Source organism: Gymnogyps californianus, chromosome Z (genome assembly GCF_018139145.2).
Source record: "Gymnogyps californianus isolate 813 chromosome Z, ASM1813914v2, whole genome shotgun sequence".
NCBI lineage: Eukaryota > Metazoa > Chordata > Aves > Accipitriformes > Cathartidae > Gymnogyps > Gymnogyps californianus.
The window spans coordinates 35,934,961-35,950,298 of NC_059500.1; the positions used below are offsets into that span (position 1 = coordinate 35,934,961).

General features: G+C 39.0%; 1 protein-coding gene across 1 annotated transcript in view; it reads right to left on the reverse strand.

Moving 5' to 3' along the window:
- SYK (spleen associated tyrosine kinase) overlaps positions 1–15,010 on the reverse strand; it is a 34,712-nt gene extending 19,702 nt beyond the window's left edge. The window contains exons 1-4 of the mRNA XM_050913118.1: positions 14,956–15,010; positions 13,224–13,676; positions 11,567–11,727; positions 1,334–1,472 (exon numbers count right to left, since the gene is read on the reverse strand). Coding sequence (XP_050769075.1) covers positions 1,334–1,472; positions 11,567–11,727; positions 13,224–13,637 — 714 coding nt within the window. The 5' untranslated portion in view covers positions 13,638–13,676; positions 14,956–15,010. The remainder of the gene's footprint in view (positions 1–1,333; positions 1,473–11,566; positions 11,728–13,223; positions 13,677–14,955) is intronic.
- Between the last annotated feature and the right edge of the window lie 328 nt (positions 15,011–15,338).

Below are 15,338 nucleotides of genomic sequence, written 5' to 3' on the forward strand. Positions count from 1 at the left end.
TATATATTACAGCAAATGAACTGGGCATAGAGCAGACCTTTACTGCACATGTTCTTACCTCATCTTTACTTCTCTTTAGCAGGTGTGCATGTTTCTGAAGTAACCGTGTGGATGAATCTGGAACCTGATCCAGGAACTGGATTTGTAAGACTCAGCATTTCACAGCTGGTTCTGCTACTAACCAGCTTTGTAACTCTGAGCAAATCACTTCTTTTTATACCTCTGAGTTCCTGCCCTCTTTCTTTTTTTTTTTAAATTTAATTTTTTTTCAAGATGGGTATAACTACAGTGCAGGAATTGTCCTAATATGCAACGCTTTCTTTGGACCTCAAAGTTGCAATGGGATGTAAGCAGTTAGTAAATGTATAGCACCAATAGTTGTGGCCATTTTTGTTTCTGGATTGTCCTCTCCATGCCATTTCATTACAGGTTCGTTACTGCTATTTTGGCTTTGGTACATTTGGGTAGAAGGGAGGGGGTCTGTGAATGAAACAGTTGCAGACATATTCAAAAAACTTGTAAGATAGCATAGCTGCTTTTAAATTTCCAGTGACTCCAGGGAAGAAATATGCAGGACATTTACAGGAAAGGCTAAGAATTAATATATGCAAGTAAAGACTCATACTTCAGATCTGTGACTCACTTTACCTGTTTTAATAGAATTTTAAGCAAGATGACATAAAAGATTTCTGCAGGGATTTCACTTCCCTTAGCATTTTCAATTTACGCAGTCATTTCTCCAGTATTCAGTTTTATTATCGACTATGGCATAGTCAACTACGCATTCCTTAATTGCTTAATCTTTACCAGGCTTCAGACATATTTTGGTGGTAACCCTCAGCAAACTATGCTTTTCCAGCCTTGAAGGTAGAGAATTTCAAAGCTAAAGAATGCAGTATGTGTACAGCATCCTAAACCATTCCCTTTGTGCTTCCTAGAATTCTGTTTATTGCTGTCATAAAGGACATTAGCAAAAGACTGTACCTAGCATAGCTATTATTGAATATGGTCACTTGCAAATGCAAACTGTCTTCCATTCCAGAGAATGTTCAGCTAACTGAATACTAATTACAGCAATTTTGAACTCTGCCAAGCTGCAACATCACATTTAAAAATGATTAAACTCTCTGCACTTACATAGCTTTCTACATTAACATATATTTTCTTCATGTATAGAAACCACATAAAGTTGGAAACACATGACAAATAACCTGCCAAAACATGTTGCTGTTTAGCTAAAGACTGTTGTTGCACAGCAAAGTAAAACAAGCTGCCTTAGTCAGTTATATGGAAACACGATGACAGATATCCAAGTGATTCAAATTTAACAGACCTGCCAGAGGGTGTCAAATCTTTTTCCATCCGGTATGGAGAGCTTTCCTGTCTTATCTCTGTCAATACGGTAATGCAGTACTTTTCCATCATTCAGCAGACACAGGGCATAGGAACCATTGCTGTCCCTTTCTCGGATACTATAGGAATAAGAGAGATTTTCAGGGTTACGCTTTACTAGGAATGAGGATCTGCGTTGAAATTCTTTTTTAAACCACCCTTTCCTTTAAGCTTTTGAATTAAAAACAAAGCAAAATCAGCACTGCAACTTCTGAAGACATTTTGTTAAGCCTTTCATTTATTTCTTAGTGTCATTTGTTTTCAGATAGAATTCCCTAAAGTTTCTTCTTTTTTTTTTTCCCCCAAAAGGCAACAGATGACAACACAAAATCCACGATGTGGAGCTCTTTGCTAGGCAGCTACAGAACACTGTGCAGTGCACAAAGCGCTCTCTGAGCAAGAAAGCGTTTGAAGGCTTGCGCACTGCAGGCCCACAAAGCCCATGGAAGTCTGAGGCCAGGATCCAGCATATACAAGCAGCTACACTTCAATCTCCTCTACAGCTGACCTAAAATTAAAAACAACAGATAAGTGCCTTCATTAAAGCAAGATTTCTCTTACATCTTTTATTTTGAAAGAAAGAGATGACATTAAGGGCAGAAGATAAAATACTAAAAGAATATAATGTGAAATACAAATAAAGGGAAAATCTTTGTGCACTGAAACAGCTTGTTGTTTGGCTGGGAATTTGAAGTAAATCATACATTTCTGTAATCATCAATTCTTATAATTTCTGTAAAGACATTAATGCTTTGTTGCAGATTTCACATAAAATTCACATGAAATTTCACATGGTATTGGGGTATATATCTGGTCTGAACTTCACCAGGGAGAGATCACTGAATGTAATATAAAAACACTGCCTAGAATTCATAGGTAGCCAGGATGATCTTCTTCCAGGAGATCTGCAAGCAACATCTGAGATGCCGGTAAAGTGTTGCAGAGTTGTTTTACATGTACTCAAGGCTAGCTCACACTGAGACCACTGTCTTCTGGTGACTGGACCCAGAGTAAATAGGAATTTGCTACTAGCCCCATCATAGTTGGCGTAGCATTTCTTAGTTTAGAGTTTAGAAAGTAGGCTTTTTCTTTTAGTTTGAGTTGTCCGTGTTCACTTGCTGCTACATTGAGACAGCAATAGAGCTAGATTAAAATTTTCTGGAATAATGGGATTTTCTTACGAAACACCCAGATTCATCAACACTGCATTTGTTGTTCCAGTGTGCACAGAAATCTACTCACTGTGCCTTGAACTTTTCAAAAGCCCTGAAAAGAAATATAGCAGGATACACTCACGAAAGTGTTGGGAAGCTTCGCTGGTGCAACACTAGTACTTGCTATCACATCTCAGAAGACTGAAGAGGCAAGCCTTAAATTTTGCTCCTCAGCTGACTCACTCAAGGCTGAACTAAAACTGTGTTTTGTCTGAACTACTCATGCAACCATTTTTTCAAGCAGAGTGATTCTTGTTGCCTAAGATGTGAACAGGACACTGGCTAAAGGAAAAGGGAAGTAGGGTCAGGTTTTTTTCTGAAACCAAAGTAACTTGCCTAGTGTCTCTAAAGCAACTTGAAACACATTGTGCTTTTTCATGACATGCAGGTATTTTCTCAGCATGCTGATTTCCTGTGCGGACTGACCAGTGGAGAGCAACAGCTTCTGCTAAAATGAAGAATGACTTTTATCTTGTGTTCTCTGACTTGCTCTTAGCAAATAAGGCTTGGAAAAATATTTTCAGAATAGAGGGCATTGTTTCTAAAACACAAATCAATGGCATTTCATTGTATTCAGATTTCTGTTCAGAATACAGCGCAAGTAAGATTATAAAAATGCAATGCATTGTTTCCCAGTAACAAAATGTCCCTCATGTTTCACATGAGGAAATGGTGGCTCCAATATAATTAGCTCTAATGAAACTGATTCTCATTTGCAAGAGTTGTTACTATCACAAGAGGCATCATAAACATTTCTTGAGAGCACAGGCATCAATGGGAGAAGAGAGTCCTGATTTCTAAGGACCACGGCACAGATCCAAACAGCCCTATCAGCATCCAGTGCAGGATTTAGGCAGAGTCCAGGTTTATAAGGTTGTAGTTGCATTTTTGAGCTCTTCCTTCCCCCAAACCAACAGCTACATAACTCTGAAGACATCTGCAGTTCACAGTCATGGCAACTTCTGTCAGACAGCTCTATCACTGCACATGCAAAAAATCTCCATTCTAACACTTATGATTGACCAGGGTCCAGAGGGAACCTCATTCTCTGTTTTTTTAAATTGTAGCCAGTCAACTCCAGCACAATTTGGATCCCTACAAAACACTACAACAGGAGGTACTGCTATCTTCCAAAACAGGTCTGAAGAGCAGAAGTATCAAGAGCATTGAAGCAACAGCCAAATGATGGCCTAAGTCTTAGTTTTGGCAACCAGATCCCTTCCTGGTCCAAAAAGCGCTCTCACAGAACTTACCATCACAGTCTAAACCAAAAACTTTTACTGCCTCTGGTGACAAGGACTGTCACAGGCCATGTTGCGCACTTTCATTTTGGTTTTGTAGACTGTGATAATGGCTGTCTAGGTTAGGCTAAGCCTCCAGAACTCCAGCTGGGTACACAGTATCCAGTACCTTACAGTTACTGTAAAAAATGGAATCCAAGAAAATGGCTGCTCAAACTGAACAGTTATAAACTGAAACCTCTTCAAATGGAAATCAAGGTTTTCACATCTTCTTGATGGTGCTGTCTGTACTACTCAGGGTCATCACATCAGATTTGGGGGCTCTCTTCATATATGGAACTTTCCTTGTATGAAAAGTAACAATTTTCAAAATGCTGAGAAAAAAATCCAAAATCCCAAATGCACTATCTGCTTTAATGTGCTCTGAAATTACACACAATATTTACTGTTCTTCAATACAAACTGATAACAAAAAAATTTTCATTTTAAAAAGCTGTAATTTTTTTAAAAAAACATTTTGGCAAGGAAGGAAGCCAGCAGTGAAATATCACCCGGTCTTCCATTTCATGCCATTGCAGAGAATTACAGATCTACAGAAGAAAAACATAAAGAAAAATAAACACCTGTAAATAAACAATATTATCCTTTCATCCACTGAGATTAATCAGAAACATGAACAACTTCACTGAGAACAAATCTGAATTCATAGATATATTAGAGAAGCACCAAGGTATCTAGATTTTCTATGGCATACATTTTAAAACAGCAATTTTAAAAGGAACTGAGAAACTCAAATTGTTACGTGATGCAATGCAAAGAAGGTTTAGTTATTGATTTTAATTTTCATGCTATCTATGTTTCAGTATTTTTTATTTGTGAATGTAACCCAAATAGCAACCAATAACTATTTGGAGTATCATTACGGACTGTGGCTATCCATTCTCTCCTTTGGTAAAGTCTCTATTTTTGCTTGGAAACAAAAAGAACAATGCCCCAATTTTTTCTGCTTCCAAGTGAAAAGCCAAATTATCCCTTTCTTTCTAAAGGAAAAAATCCCTGAGGGTAAAAAAAATAAATTGCTATTACAACATGCCTCATTGACCGTGCAAAAAAAAAAAGAAGTCACAGCATTCTACAGTGGAGAATAATGAAGGAAATAAACTAGCAAAATGCTTGCTTTAGGAATGGTGTGAAATTATTCTCACTCCTGAATCCAAGGGCATGTTAAAGTTTGTTCTCCGCCCTGCTTTGCCTTCTCAGCGATAACAGCTTCCTTGATGCCAGAGATATTGACATTCTCCACTGCTGATCAAGCTCCAGCCATTCCCTGCTTGTCTGCCCTTATGACTATCTCTCTTGTAACGTTGTTAACATGGCTATTCATTATCACTTCAAATATCTGCAGCACACTGCGCACGTTCCAAGTCTGAGGGCAATAAGGAATGAACTTGGTGCTATCTGTAAAAGGATCATACAAAGGAAATAATGGATTGACTGCAGTCTTCATTTACATCATTTCTTCTCCATTGTTTAGTAACCCATTCAAAGCTGTTTCAGAAATGTCAGCACACTACAGAATTTAGGAGCTAGCTCAGCCACACACTATTGCTATCTACAATGGAACCTAAAACTTCATCTCCTGATAAGGCTATTGTGGTATGCTGCACAGTGACGAAACACCTTTGCGAGAAGGATTGCATCACTGCAATCTGTTTTGCTGGCATTGCCCTGCCAGCAAAATACACTATGCTCCACCAAAACCCTAACAGATAGCTTTGCTGCTGCAAACCCCACCTGCAACAGGGGATCTTCTCAGCACAGTTATCTCAGTCAGGGATTGCATCTTTTCCTCACACCTCTGACCCACTCTGCTGCTGAAGCACACAGTGTAGAGTGAGCCTCAAGAAGCCACAGCCCTGCTGCAGTGGTCTGCAAGTGGCACCTAACTATGTACCCAACCGAAGATCAGTAAACAGCTCTCCCAAAGAGCTGTAGGCATCACCCAGGCCGCTGTGGAGGGGAACACAGCACCTCCAGAAACATGGTTCACTGTCTGTATTTTATCATTTATCTTGGAAAATTTTTATGGTCTTCTAAGCCTAGCAACTGCTTGGCACTTTCAAGAGGAACTTCACCATTATTTAATATCCGTGAATTAAGGTCATGTTTAGTAGGATTGTTTTCACCTTGTCTGATGTCAACAATGTCCAGTTTCATTTATGGATGCAAAGGTAATACTGATAGATTTATTTAAAGAATACTCTACAAGGTCAGATAAATCACCTAGCTCAGTATGCACTCCAGTAGTGGTAAATTCCTAGATGAAGACAATAAGATTGATGTAAATATAGACTGCTACATGTATCGGAAACACGAATTTTTGGTCAGACAAGAGACAAGAAAACTCTTATGGACAACTGCACTTCGAAACTTGTTATTTTGAAATGCTGTTACTAGTGTTAACTATTGTGACATATAAGAGACAGTTTAGTCTCTAGATGTCATGAGATGCCATGATGAGTAGTGCTGTGTGTCGTTCTAATAGTCTAAACTAGTTTTGTCCTCTTTAGTATATCTTGTTGCACATTTAAGACATTCTTATGATACTAAAATTATTTTTTACTTTCCTTTTATAGAACTGTTCACATTTTATGTGAACTACGTAGGGCTATGAACCCATATAAAAGGTTTATAGAGACTAAACTGCTAATTATGCAATGCCTTCATTCACGACTGCCTTAATGTTGAAATTTTAAGTTTAACACTATTTCTGAATATTGTTTATCTCCCTTCAGCTTCAGAATCTCTGGTTCTTAACACATATGCAAGATCACATGTTCATATAACTGAAGTGGTCACTACTGATAACAAACCCAGATGTGCCAAAAGCTACCACACACTTACCAGAGTTGTTTCCTATGTGAAACTGCAGAGAAAACTAACACTTCTTACACTGCTGGTCTGTCACTGTTAGCAAATTTTAAATTTATTTTTCAACTGGTCCACACATGCATGCACTCACATAGATAATATTAAGAATATTATCAATATTATTTTTATATATTATTGCTATAAGTATTATTACAATATTAAGAATAGCATTAATAATATTAATAGTATTATTTATGATCATCTACACAATATTGATCATCATATTCTACAATTCTGCCCCTTACCAGGCAAAGTCTAATGAAAAACCAGAAGTCTGGTAACTACCACCATCCTACACAGCATGCAAAGTAGTGTTAATGAAGCTAACAGGGGCTTGAGACTTAAATAAAATTCTCTATATTCAGTTGCTCTTCAGGTCATTTTAAAGATATCATATTTTCCTTCTATTCCACTGCTATAGTTTTTTCTCCAAATTTTGTGGCTGGAGTGGCAATCTTTCATGAGTGTTCTTCTTGGAAGAGGTGGGCACTGCTTCCTATTTCATGTCATTTCATGACATTGTTTCTCTATTTTAATTTGAAAACAAACCCTATAGCACCCACATAGGTACTTATTTCACTGACTTCTCAGTCATGACAAAAACTTTAAAAACACCTTTGAAAATTCCCTAGTAAAACACTCACAGTTAGCTCAGAACTTTTCCAGGAGCTTGGATGAGTCGCAGTGTTAGATTTATGATGCTATTCATGACATTTTGAACTGCAGTCAGGAAGCTTTTCAACTATTTCCAGATTTATTATATAAAAAAATTTCTAGATTTGATAATCTTCTAGTGCTGCAAAGCAGCACTAAAGAAATCTAGGAGTGAGATGTGTTCTCACAGAGACCGTTGTATTGGATTTTGTTTCAAGGTAGGTAGGTCAGACAGTTAGCAGATTTCTGGTGTAATGAAGTTTTAGAGACCCTTGTAAAAGAATATATAGAAATATTCTAGCCTTCTAAAATTTATTATTTTTTTCCATAATAAACAAGATGATTTTTGTCATATACCAGCACCTGCTTGTGGACTTGGTGAATAGCCTCAGAGTACTTCATCTCATTGAAAATCTAGCTTCCCCCTGTGTTCCCAGGCTCCAATTCCTACCTCAACAAGCAAACTTCTCTTAGACATTGAATGTTTCTAAGTTTTACCTTTCAGTCAGCTACTAGGCTTGAGTGTCTCGACCAAGGTGAGAAAACCAGTCCCTGAGCACCTACATTCACAAGCACAAATTCACAGTCTTCAGTAAACAGATGTACAGAAGATTCTGACACGCACTGCTGCTGGGTAAGGAAAAAGTATGTGACGCCTGTGCCTGAAATGTAAAACAATGCACCTCTCTAGCACTCCACAATTTCGCTGCTACTGTTTCAGTTAGCTAACACGAGTGGTTTATTTCTCAACACCTGCTGAGCAAGCCCATGTTAGGCAAACCACTGCAGAAAACAGAAAACCTCTCTGAATTAGACAGTTCTTCTGTTATTTGCTATGAGCCTCTAGGTCTACTGATCCGAGAGCTAGAAGAGCTTTGGAAAGAAAAATAACTGATTCCTGATACAAATGAACACCACATTGTTTCTCTTGCTGCTCTTGCTGCTGAATTATGGGGCAGATGAAGATCTCACCCTGTTTCTTCCCTGGGAGCATAAGAGTAAACGGCAGCTAACTGGTTACTGAGCTCAAAACCTGCCAGAGAGGCAGTCCGTGCAAGAGCAATTAATGCACTGGAAAGCACGCTACAGATGCAGAGGTAAACAGTGATGTCCTTAATAAGAGGGACCCAAGCTCAATATACTATCAGTTATATTTTCACATTATTTAAGCTCCAGTGGCACTTCTCAAGGTTTAAACAGAGCCTTAAACATACCATTTTCCCTTCTATGGGTTTATCTACCTGATGTGAAAGTAGCTGCCTGAGTTCCAGCAGAACTATGTAAGATATGCACCCACTGACATAACCAGTCCCACAGGAGAAGGACTGATTGGTCCCTCCACAGCTCATCAAGCATGTCACTGCAAACAGCACCAGAAATGCCTCCTAGGCCATCTCTAAGGGAAACAGGAAAATGCTGGGAAAGTATTTCTATTTAAAGTTGTAGGAACACTTACAGAAGATTCAAAAGAGACCAGGGTCTATAATAGAGACTGAAAGTGTCAAGTCTGCTAAAAAATTACACTCCCTTACTCCAAAGCCCATCCCTGTTGTTAAAAAATGTTAGCTAAGGGATCCATTTCTTTGAAGAAAAATTAGCTTCCATTTTTTTCCCCAAAGAGAAGCACTTTGACCACATAGAAACCAATGTGTGCAAGAGGTAAGCTGGAAAAGCTGCAAGTTTTAATACATGATCAACAACATGACTCAGCTGATATAACATTGATTTGCTAAGATGTTAATACAGAAAGTAATAATTTTTTAGAAAAAAACAGGTCATTAAAAGAAAGGGTTGCTGCTTTGTTTCAGATTACATATCCACCTGCCCCTATGTCTAAAACGTAGGAAAAGAAACTATCAAAGTCACACGGCAATGAAAAGGAGAGGTGGTATTGTAATGCTGTGCTGGTAAACTGCGACAGCGACTACATTCATCAAATCGAAACTTCTGTGCTATAGTAAGAAGCATTCAGAAAAGATGAATCTGTGATAAGGGGAATCTTTGACTCCACGAACTTTTGTAACAATTTTGTGCTACAAATGTAACAAAATTTGTAACAAAACAGTAAATTTTTTTGTTCAAAATGACAACAAAAGCAACTAGGTAAATGACCCTCTAGATGTGATCCCAAGAAATGGGGAGTACGAGGCTGAAAATGTGAAGATGCATGGCATCTTGGGTGAGAGTGACTGTGAAACAGAAAAAATTCAAGGACTGAGGGAAGGAAAGAGATTTCAAGAAATGAGATGTCAGTACACTCAAAGTATTCAGAAGTAAGACCTGATAGGAATTAACTCTACTGGAATTAAAGATTTAGAGGAGTTAACGGTTCCCGACAATTAAGATTGAAACATGGAAACATATGAGGGTTGCATCTACATTAGCAATTAGTGTGGCACAATTACGGCAAATCAGTAAAGTGAAAGAGTTGGTACTGAAAAAGCATATCCATCCTGCACTCACTCCTGGGGTTTTACTTTGGACTAGCTTCAAAAAAGTCAAAGACAGTTGAGTACTGAAGGTACTGACTACATAGGTAGCCAATGAAATTTCTCTCAGGAATGATACAGCTCTAAGTGATCCTTCCTTGGCCATGACCTTTGAGCTTCATTTTCTATCATTATATAAGTACTTCTGGGGGGCGGGGCATGACAAAAAATGGCTCAGTGAAAACATTGATTTTTTTCAAATGAGGATTTTCCAAAAGAAAAACGTTTTTGTTAGAAGATTTTGACTGGCTCTAATCCTCACAAGATGATGGCAGTTAGTCACTATCCTAAATGACATATTTGCACTCAGAAAACAAAAGATCATGAGGTTGAGTAAATGCAGGCCGCAGCAGACACAAAACGGTGTTACCAAGGCAAAAGCAATTCCTTCTGTTGCTTAACTACAGAACAAAGCACCACCACTGCCCTCAGGAAAACTGACAGCTATGGATCCCAACAGTTGTTAACACAGGCAGTTTGTTTGTATTTTTACCACTTTGGTAAGTCAGCGTATTGGGTGCTGGCAGCCAGGCTTTGGCAGCAGGGCTGCAGGGGCTCTGTGAGGAGGCCAGGGGCTGCCCTGGGCCGGTCACAACTGGTTCCAGCTGGCCCCAATGGACACTCCTGCAGGGCACCGCCAAGCGCCTCAGCTGCACACACATCCTTAAGAAAGGGCAGAACAATGCCTGGTAGGTGGCAGCGGAGAGAAAAAACCAAACACAAACCAGAAGCAGCAGCGCAAACACCAAGAGGAGAGGAGGAGGCAGGGAGGAGGCGCTCCAGGCGCGGAGCAGAGAGTTCCCTGCAGCCCGTGGGAGAGGCCACAGTGGAGCAGGTGTCCACACTGTAGCCCTCCAAGCAGGTGGATATTTCCTGAAGGATACTTCCTGTGTAGAGCCCATGTTGCAGCAGGGAATAGCGTGAGGAGGAAGAGGTGGCAGACAGAAGCTGTTACGGACTCACTGCAGCCCCCATCCCCCACCCATCCTCCCCTGCGCTGCTTGGTGGGGAGAGAAGTTGGGTGTGGAGGAGTGAAGTTGAGCCTGTGAAAATTGCGGGTGTGGGTGTGTGAGGGGAAGGTGGTTTTTTATGGTTTTGTCTTTGTTTCTTACCATCCAACTCAATTTTAATTGACTATAAATTAAATTACTTTTCCCCAAGTGGAATCTGTTTTGCCCGTGAGAGTCAGTGGTACATGATCACCCTGTCTTCATCTTGACCCACGAGCTTTTCCATCCTTTTTTCTCCCCCTGTTCTGTGGAGGAGGGGGAGTGTGACAGCGGCTTGGTGGGCCAAGGTTAACGTACCACAGTCACTTAGTACTGTTTATCAGTTATAAAACAAAGTTCAATGAATTTTTGTTGGTATTGAGTTTCTCCGATGCTCCCTTTAGAATTAAACCTAGTATTTGATTAAAAAACAATGACCCACGCTTTTGCTATAGTTTCCCATCTTTAGTTAAGTGGAAATCTGATCTTGGAGACACTTGGTACAGGAATGATTATGTCATGTATATCATGCTGGACTGGGCTGTCTCCCTGTGAATAAGCCACCTTTTAGGGCATACTCTCATTTGAGATTCATTCAAGGGAACTGTGTAGCAACACTGGTGGCAAACAGCAATACCACAGAAAAAAGCACTCACAGAAACTTTCCATTGTTTCTTGACCCAACGAGGATACGGTGTTCTGACTCTTCTCGAGAGATCCTCCCGTGGAACCATGGCATCTTCTCATGGGCTGTAGTGGCAATCAATTTCTCCAGCTGAGGCTTTTGACTAATGATAGCTTGTTCAAGAGCATGCCCCTAGAGAGTGGTAAAAACACAGTGGGACAGTCTAACTGTCTTCTGCGATAAAAACACGACAGGTAGACTCCCAGTATTGAATTGCTTTTGGGACATCCAAAATCTGCACGTATTTGTTTTATGTGAAGAAAAGATCTGGTTGCTATAAAGATATTAAACCAGAAACTACTGTATGGTAATCTAAACATCACAAAGCTGGGATTCTTCCTTTAACTCTGAGAAACAGAAGGAAAAATAATCAGTAAATTAAGCCTTCAGTATACCAGTATTTCAACTGAAAATTACGTCATAATTTTATGCTAACAAGACATAGCTAAATATACTTAGCGTCACTCTGAGATGTCATAACGTACCTTCATATTACATATCCTATGGCAGTTTACAGAAATAAATTGAACACACTTTGCATTGTGGCAGCGTGTCTGTGTTGAAGACACCAATGCAAATTTCCCAAAAGCAGACAGGACAGTCCCAATATTAGAGCAGACTAGATTAATATTTTAGGTATAATCTAGACACTTCTAAGCCCATCTGCAACCTATCACTTCTGAATTTGGCCCAGAATCTGAGGGCAAAACACCCTATTTTCATCAGTTTTCAACTTGAGTTCATCAACTTCCTTCTAGATTGGGCTCAGACTCATCAGAAAAAACTGTAAGCCTCAGCACTTGTAGTAAACGTAGTATAAATTCCAGGCTTTTCCAGTTTGGGCATTGCTCCACATATTTGACAGAGCAGAACACATAGAGTTACTTGCCACTACCAAAGGAAATGAAAAACCTAGCATTACTCCATGAGTTCGTAACGGTAACTCATGGCATCCTAAGGTGAAATAATATTTCTGTTGCAGCCTCCTACACTAGTGTTTCCATGTTAAGACTGGCTTCTTCACAGTCATTCTAAAGAAAAAATCCAGCCTCTCTTCCTCAGCATGGAACATTCCTGCTTTACACATGCAGTACCGAAGACGTATAGGCAGTGCTCTGCAGTTAAGAAACCAAGTTCTGGTTTAGACATAATCTAAATAAGCATCACAGAAACAAGGCCAGCTAAGAGGGGAGGATGTAAAACAAGTGACCATGTCACCATGCCTGCCTGCACATCAATCCATAAAAATTCAGAATCAAAAGCAATCAAACAAACCATTTCTGTATCTTGTTCATTATTGCCTGTTTATTTATCTTGTTCATTATCTATTAATTTTTGGTGCATGTGGAAATCTGATGACACAGATTAGTACAGTGGTAGGTACGGTTATGCTAGCCCAAGACATCATAGAAGTCCTAAGTTTTGTAGTATTTCAGGAAAACTACACTTATGGCCAAGTTACCGCATGTAACGCAGGGTGAAAAACGCCCGCTGTTCAAAACTCAAACAGCTATGATTCCATTATGAAAAAACACTACATAGAAGCAGCCACAGCTGGACACAAACACTGCAATCTCTTTTTCTCCTAACTCAAAGACCACTTTATGGCAAAATCAGCCTGGATTTACCTGCAAATTCCAAGTTTGTTTGACATACTCTCTGATGAGGTTCTCTTTTAAATCTTCAAAGGGTCCTGTTTTGGGTTCAACACCTGGTGGACGGTTGAAAGGTTTTCTCAGTAGACAGATAAGGCCATCCGCTTCCTCTGAGTGATAGTTAATGAGTTCAGCAGGACTGGCATGCGACTTGCCTCCTGCAATAGCATATGAGCCACTCAGCTCCCTCTCAATTGTATAATGATGAACCTTCCTTCCATGGGCCAAGGATAAGGCAAAGCCCCCCAGGTAATTCCGGCTTTGGCGGAGCAAGTATAGTCCATCACTCATTCCTCCTTGTGTCAGATACTCCTCAGCTTCTTCACGTGTAATATTGCCAAAGAAGTACGGCAAATGGTTAGCAGGGTTTGCCGTGTTGGAAGCCATGTTTTTTCTTTTCCAAGTAGCAAACTTAGTATTCTATATCTGAAAAACAAAGACAGAGATATGAGTATCAGTTGAAAAAAAGAGGATAAACCAGTAATATGGCAGTTCACATGTGGTATGTCAGTAATACATTTTTTAAAAGATTTTGGGATCAAGATCACATTTTTGTTTTTATCTTGTTAGAAGCTGTCTTTCTAAATCCCAATGGAAAGTTTTTCCCTGTTACACAGTAATATAAAAGTTTCCTATAACTGCACAAGCTTCCTTTAACTCCTTACCTCTCTGCTCCTTTGCCTAGCCATATAGAAGTCCTGACATTTTCACTTGCCTGTGCCTCTATCCACCCTTTTGTACCGGCCTTGAGTTACTTCCCAGTAAAAGGAAATAACTAGGTAAGAAAGACCCAGTGAGAACAGTTTTTCATTCCAATTTTGTGCCATTATAATTTTGGTTATAAGAGTAGCTTATGCCAGTATGTGGGCTGAGTATGGACAAAAGTCCTATATTAAAATAGTTAACATTCCTCTCCACAGAGATTTACCAATGGTTTTTTAATGGTAAAAAAAAAAAAAAGTGATAGTGTCTTTTTGAACAGTTTTCATTTCAAACAGCTTATATTGAAATAATACGAAGGCACACTACCAACAAAAACACAGAAGAGAATCAAGTTCAGCATCTCTGAAGAATAACAATGAATATAACATAAACAGCTTCAATTCTTTTATTCTTAACTTAACAATAAAAGAATTGCTTATATATATTTAATATACATCTTATATAAGAGATTATGTTATTATATATATTAACTTATGACATATTTTTAAAAAAAATATATGCACAAGGACTCTATAGAACTCTAGCTACAGGAATACTGTTCTTCTTGTGTCCTGTCTTCCCTGAGTTATCCCAGCCTCTAACCTACACTGTCAGCAGAGAAATTTATTTTCATTAAACCCCATGGCAGATTTACACTGCCCGGACAGCTAAGTATTGTGCTGGAATTACTTTCGTCTCTTTCAAGTTATTGAAGAGGAGACATCAGAACACAAAAGCTGAATTTGGTTTATTATTCATATTAGTGACATTTAAATGACTATCTAATGGATACTGGGAAGAATACGCCAGCTACCTGCTGATAACATTTAGGTAGATAGGAAGTGAATATATTGACACCAATGAGACCTGTATTCTTGCAAGAGTATTTGCAAGCTCTTTTTTGTCAGATGAAGTGGTCCACAACTGCAATTACTGATGTAATCGCAAGGTCACCAGTCGAGTCATTAATTGTTTCCTGCAACATTATGAGTTTTTCACGTACTTTCTCCTCCAAATGCTTCCCCAATCCAATCACTGTTTAATCAGGGTTGGCCACAGACTGTTACATCTACAGTTTACGGGGCATAAGAAGGAAGGAACTCCATTTAGGAACAGTTCAACATCTTCTTTCAGTCTAGAAAGAAAAGAAAAAATCCCACTAAGTATTATTGCCCGTGCATCTCTAAAATGACTTCATCATCTGAAAAATTACTTTCAGACAACACATGAAATGCTGAATAAAACTAGCAGTACGTACTTATGTTTGTATTATTTGTGTTAGTTAAACTTTTCCTTAGGAAATATCCCACAACTTCATTGCCAAAATTTTTATTTCCTTGTCTTTTAAGTTCAGTTGTGACAACTTGATATTGAAATACTCTGAAG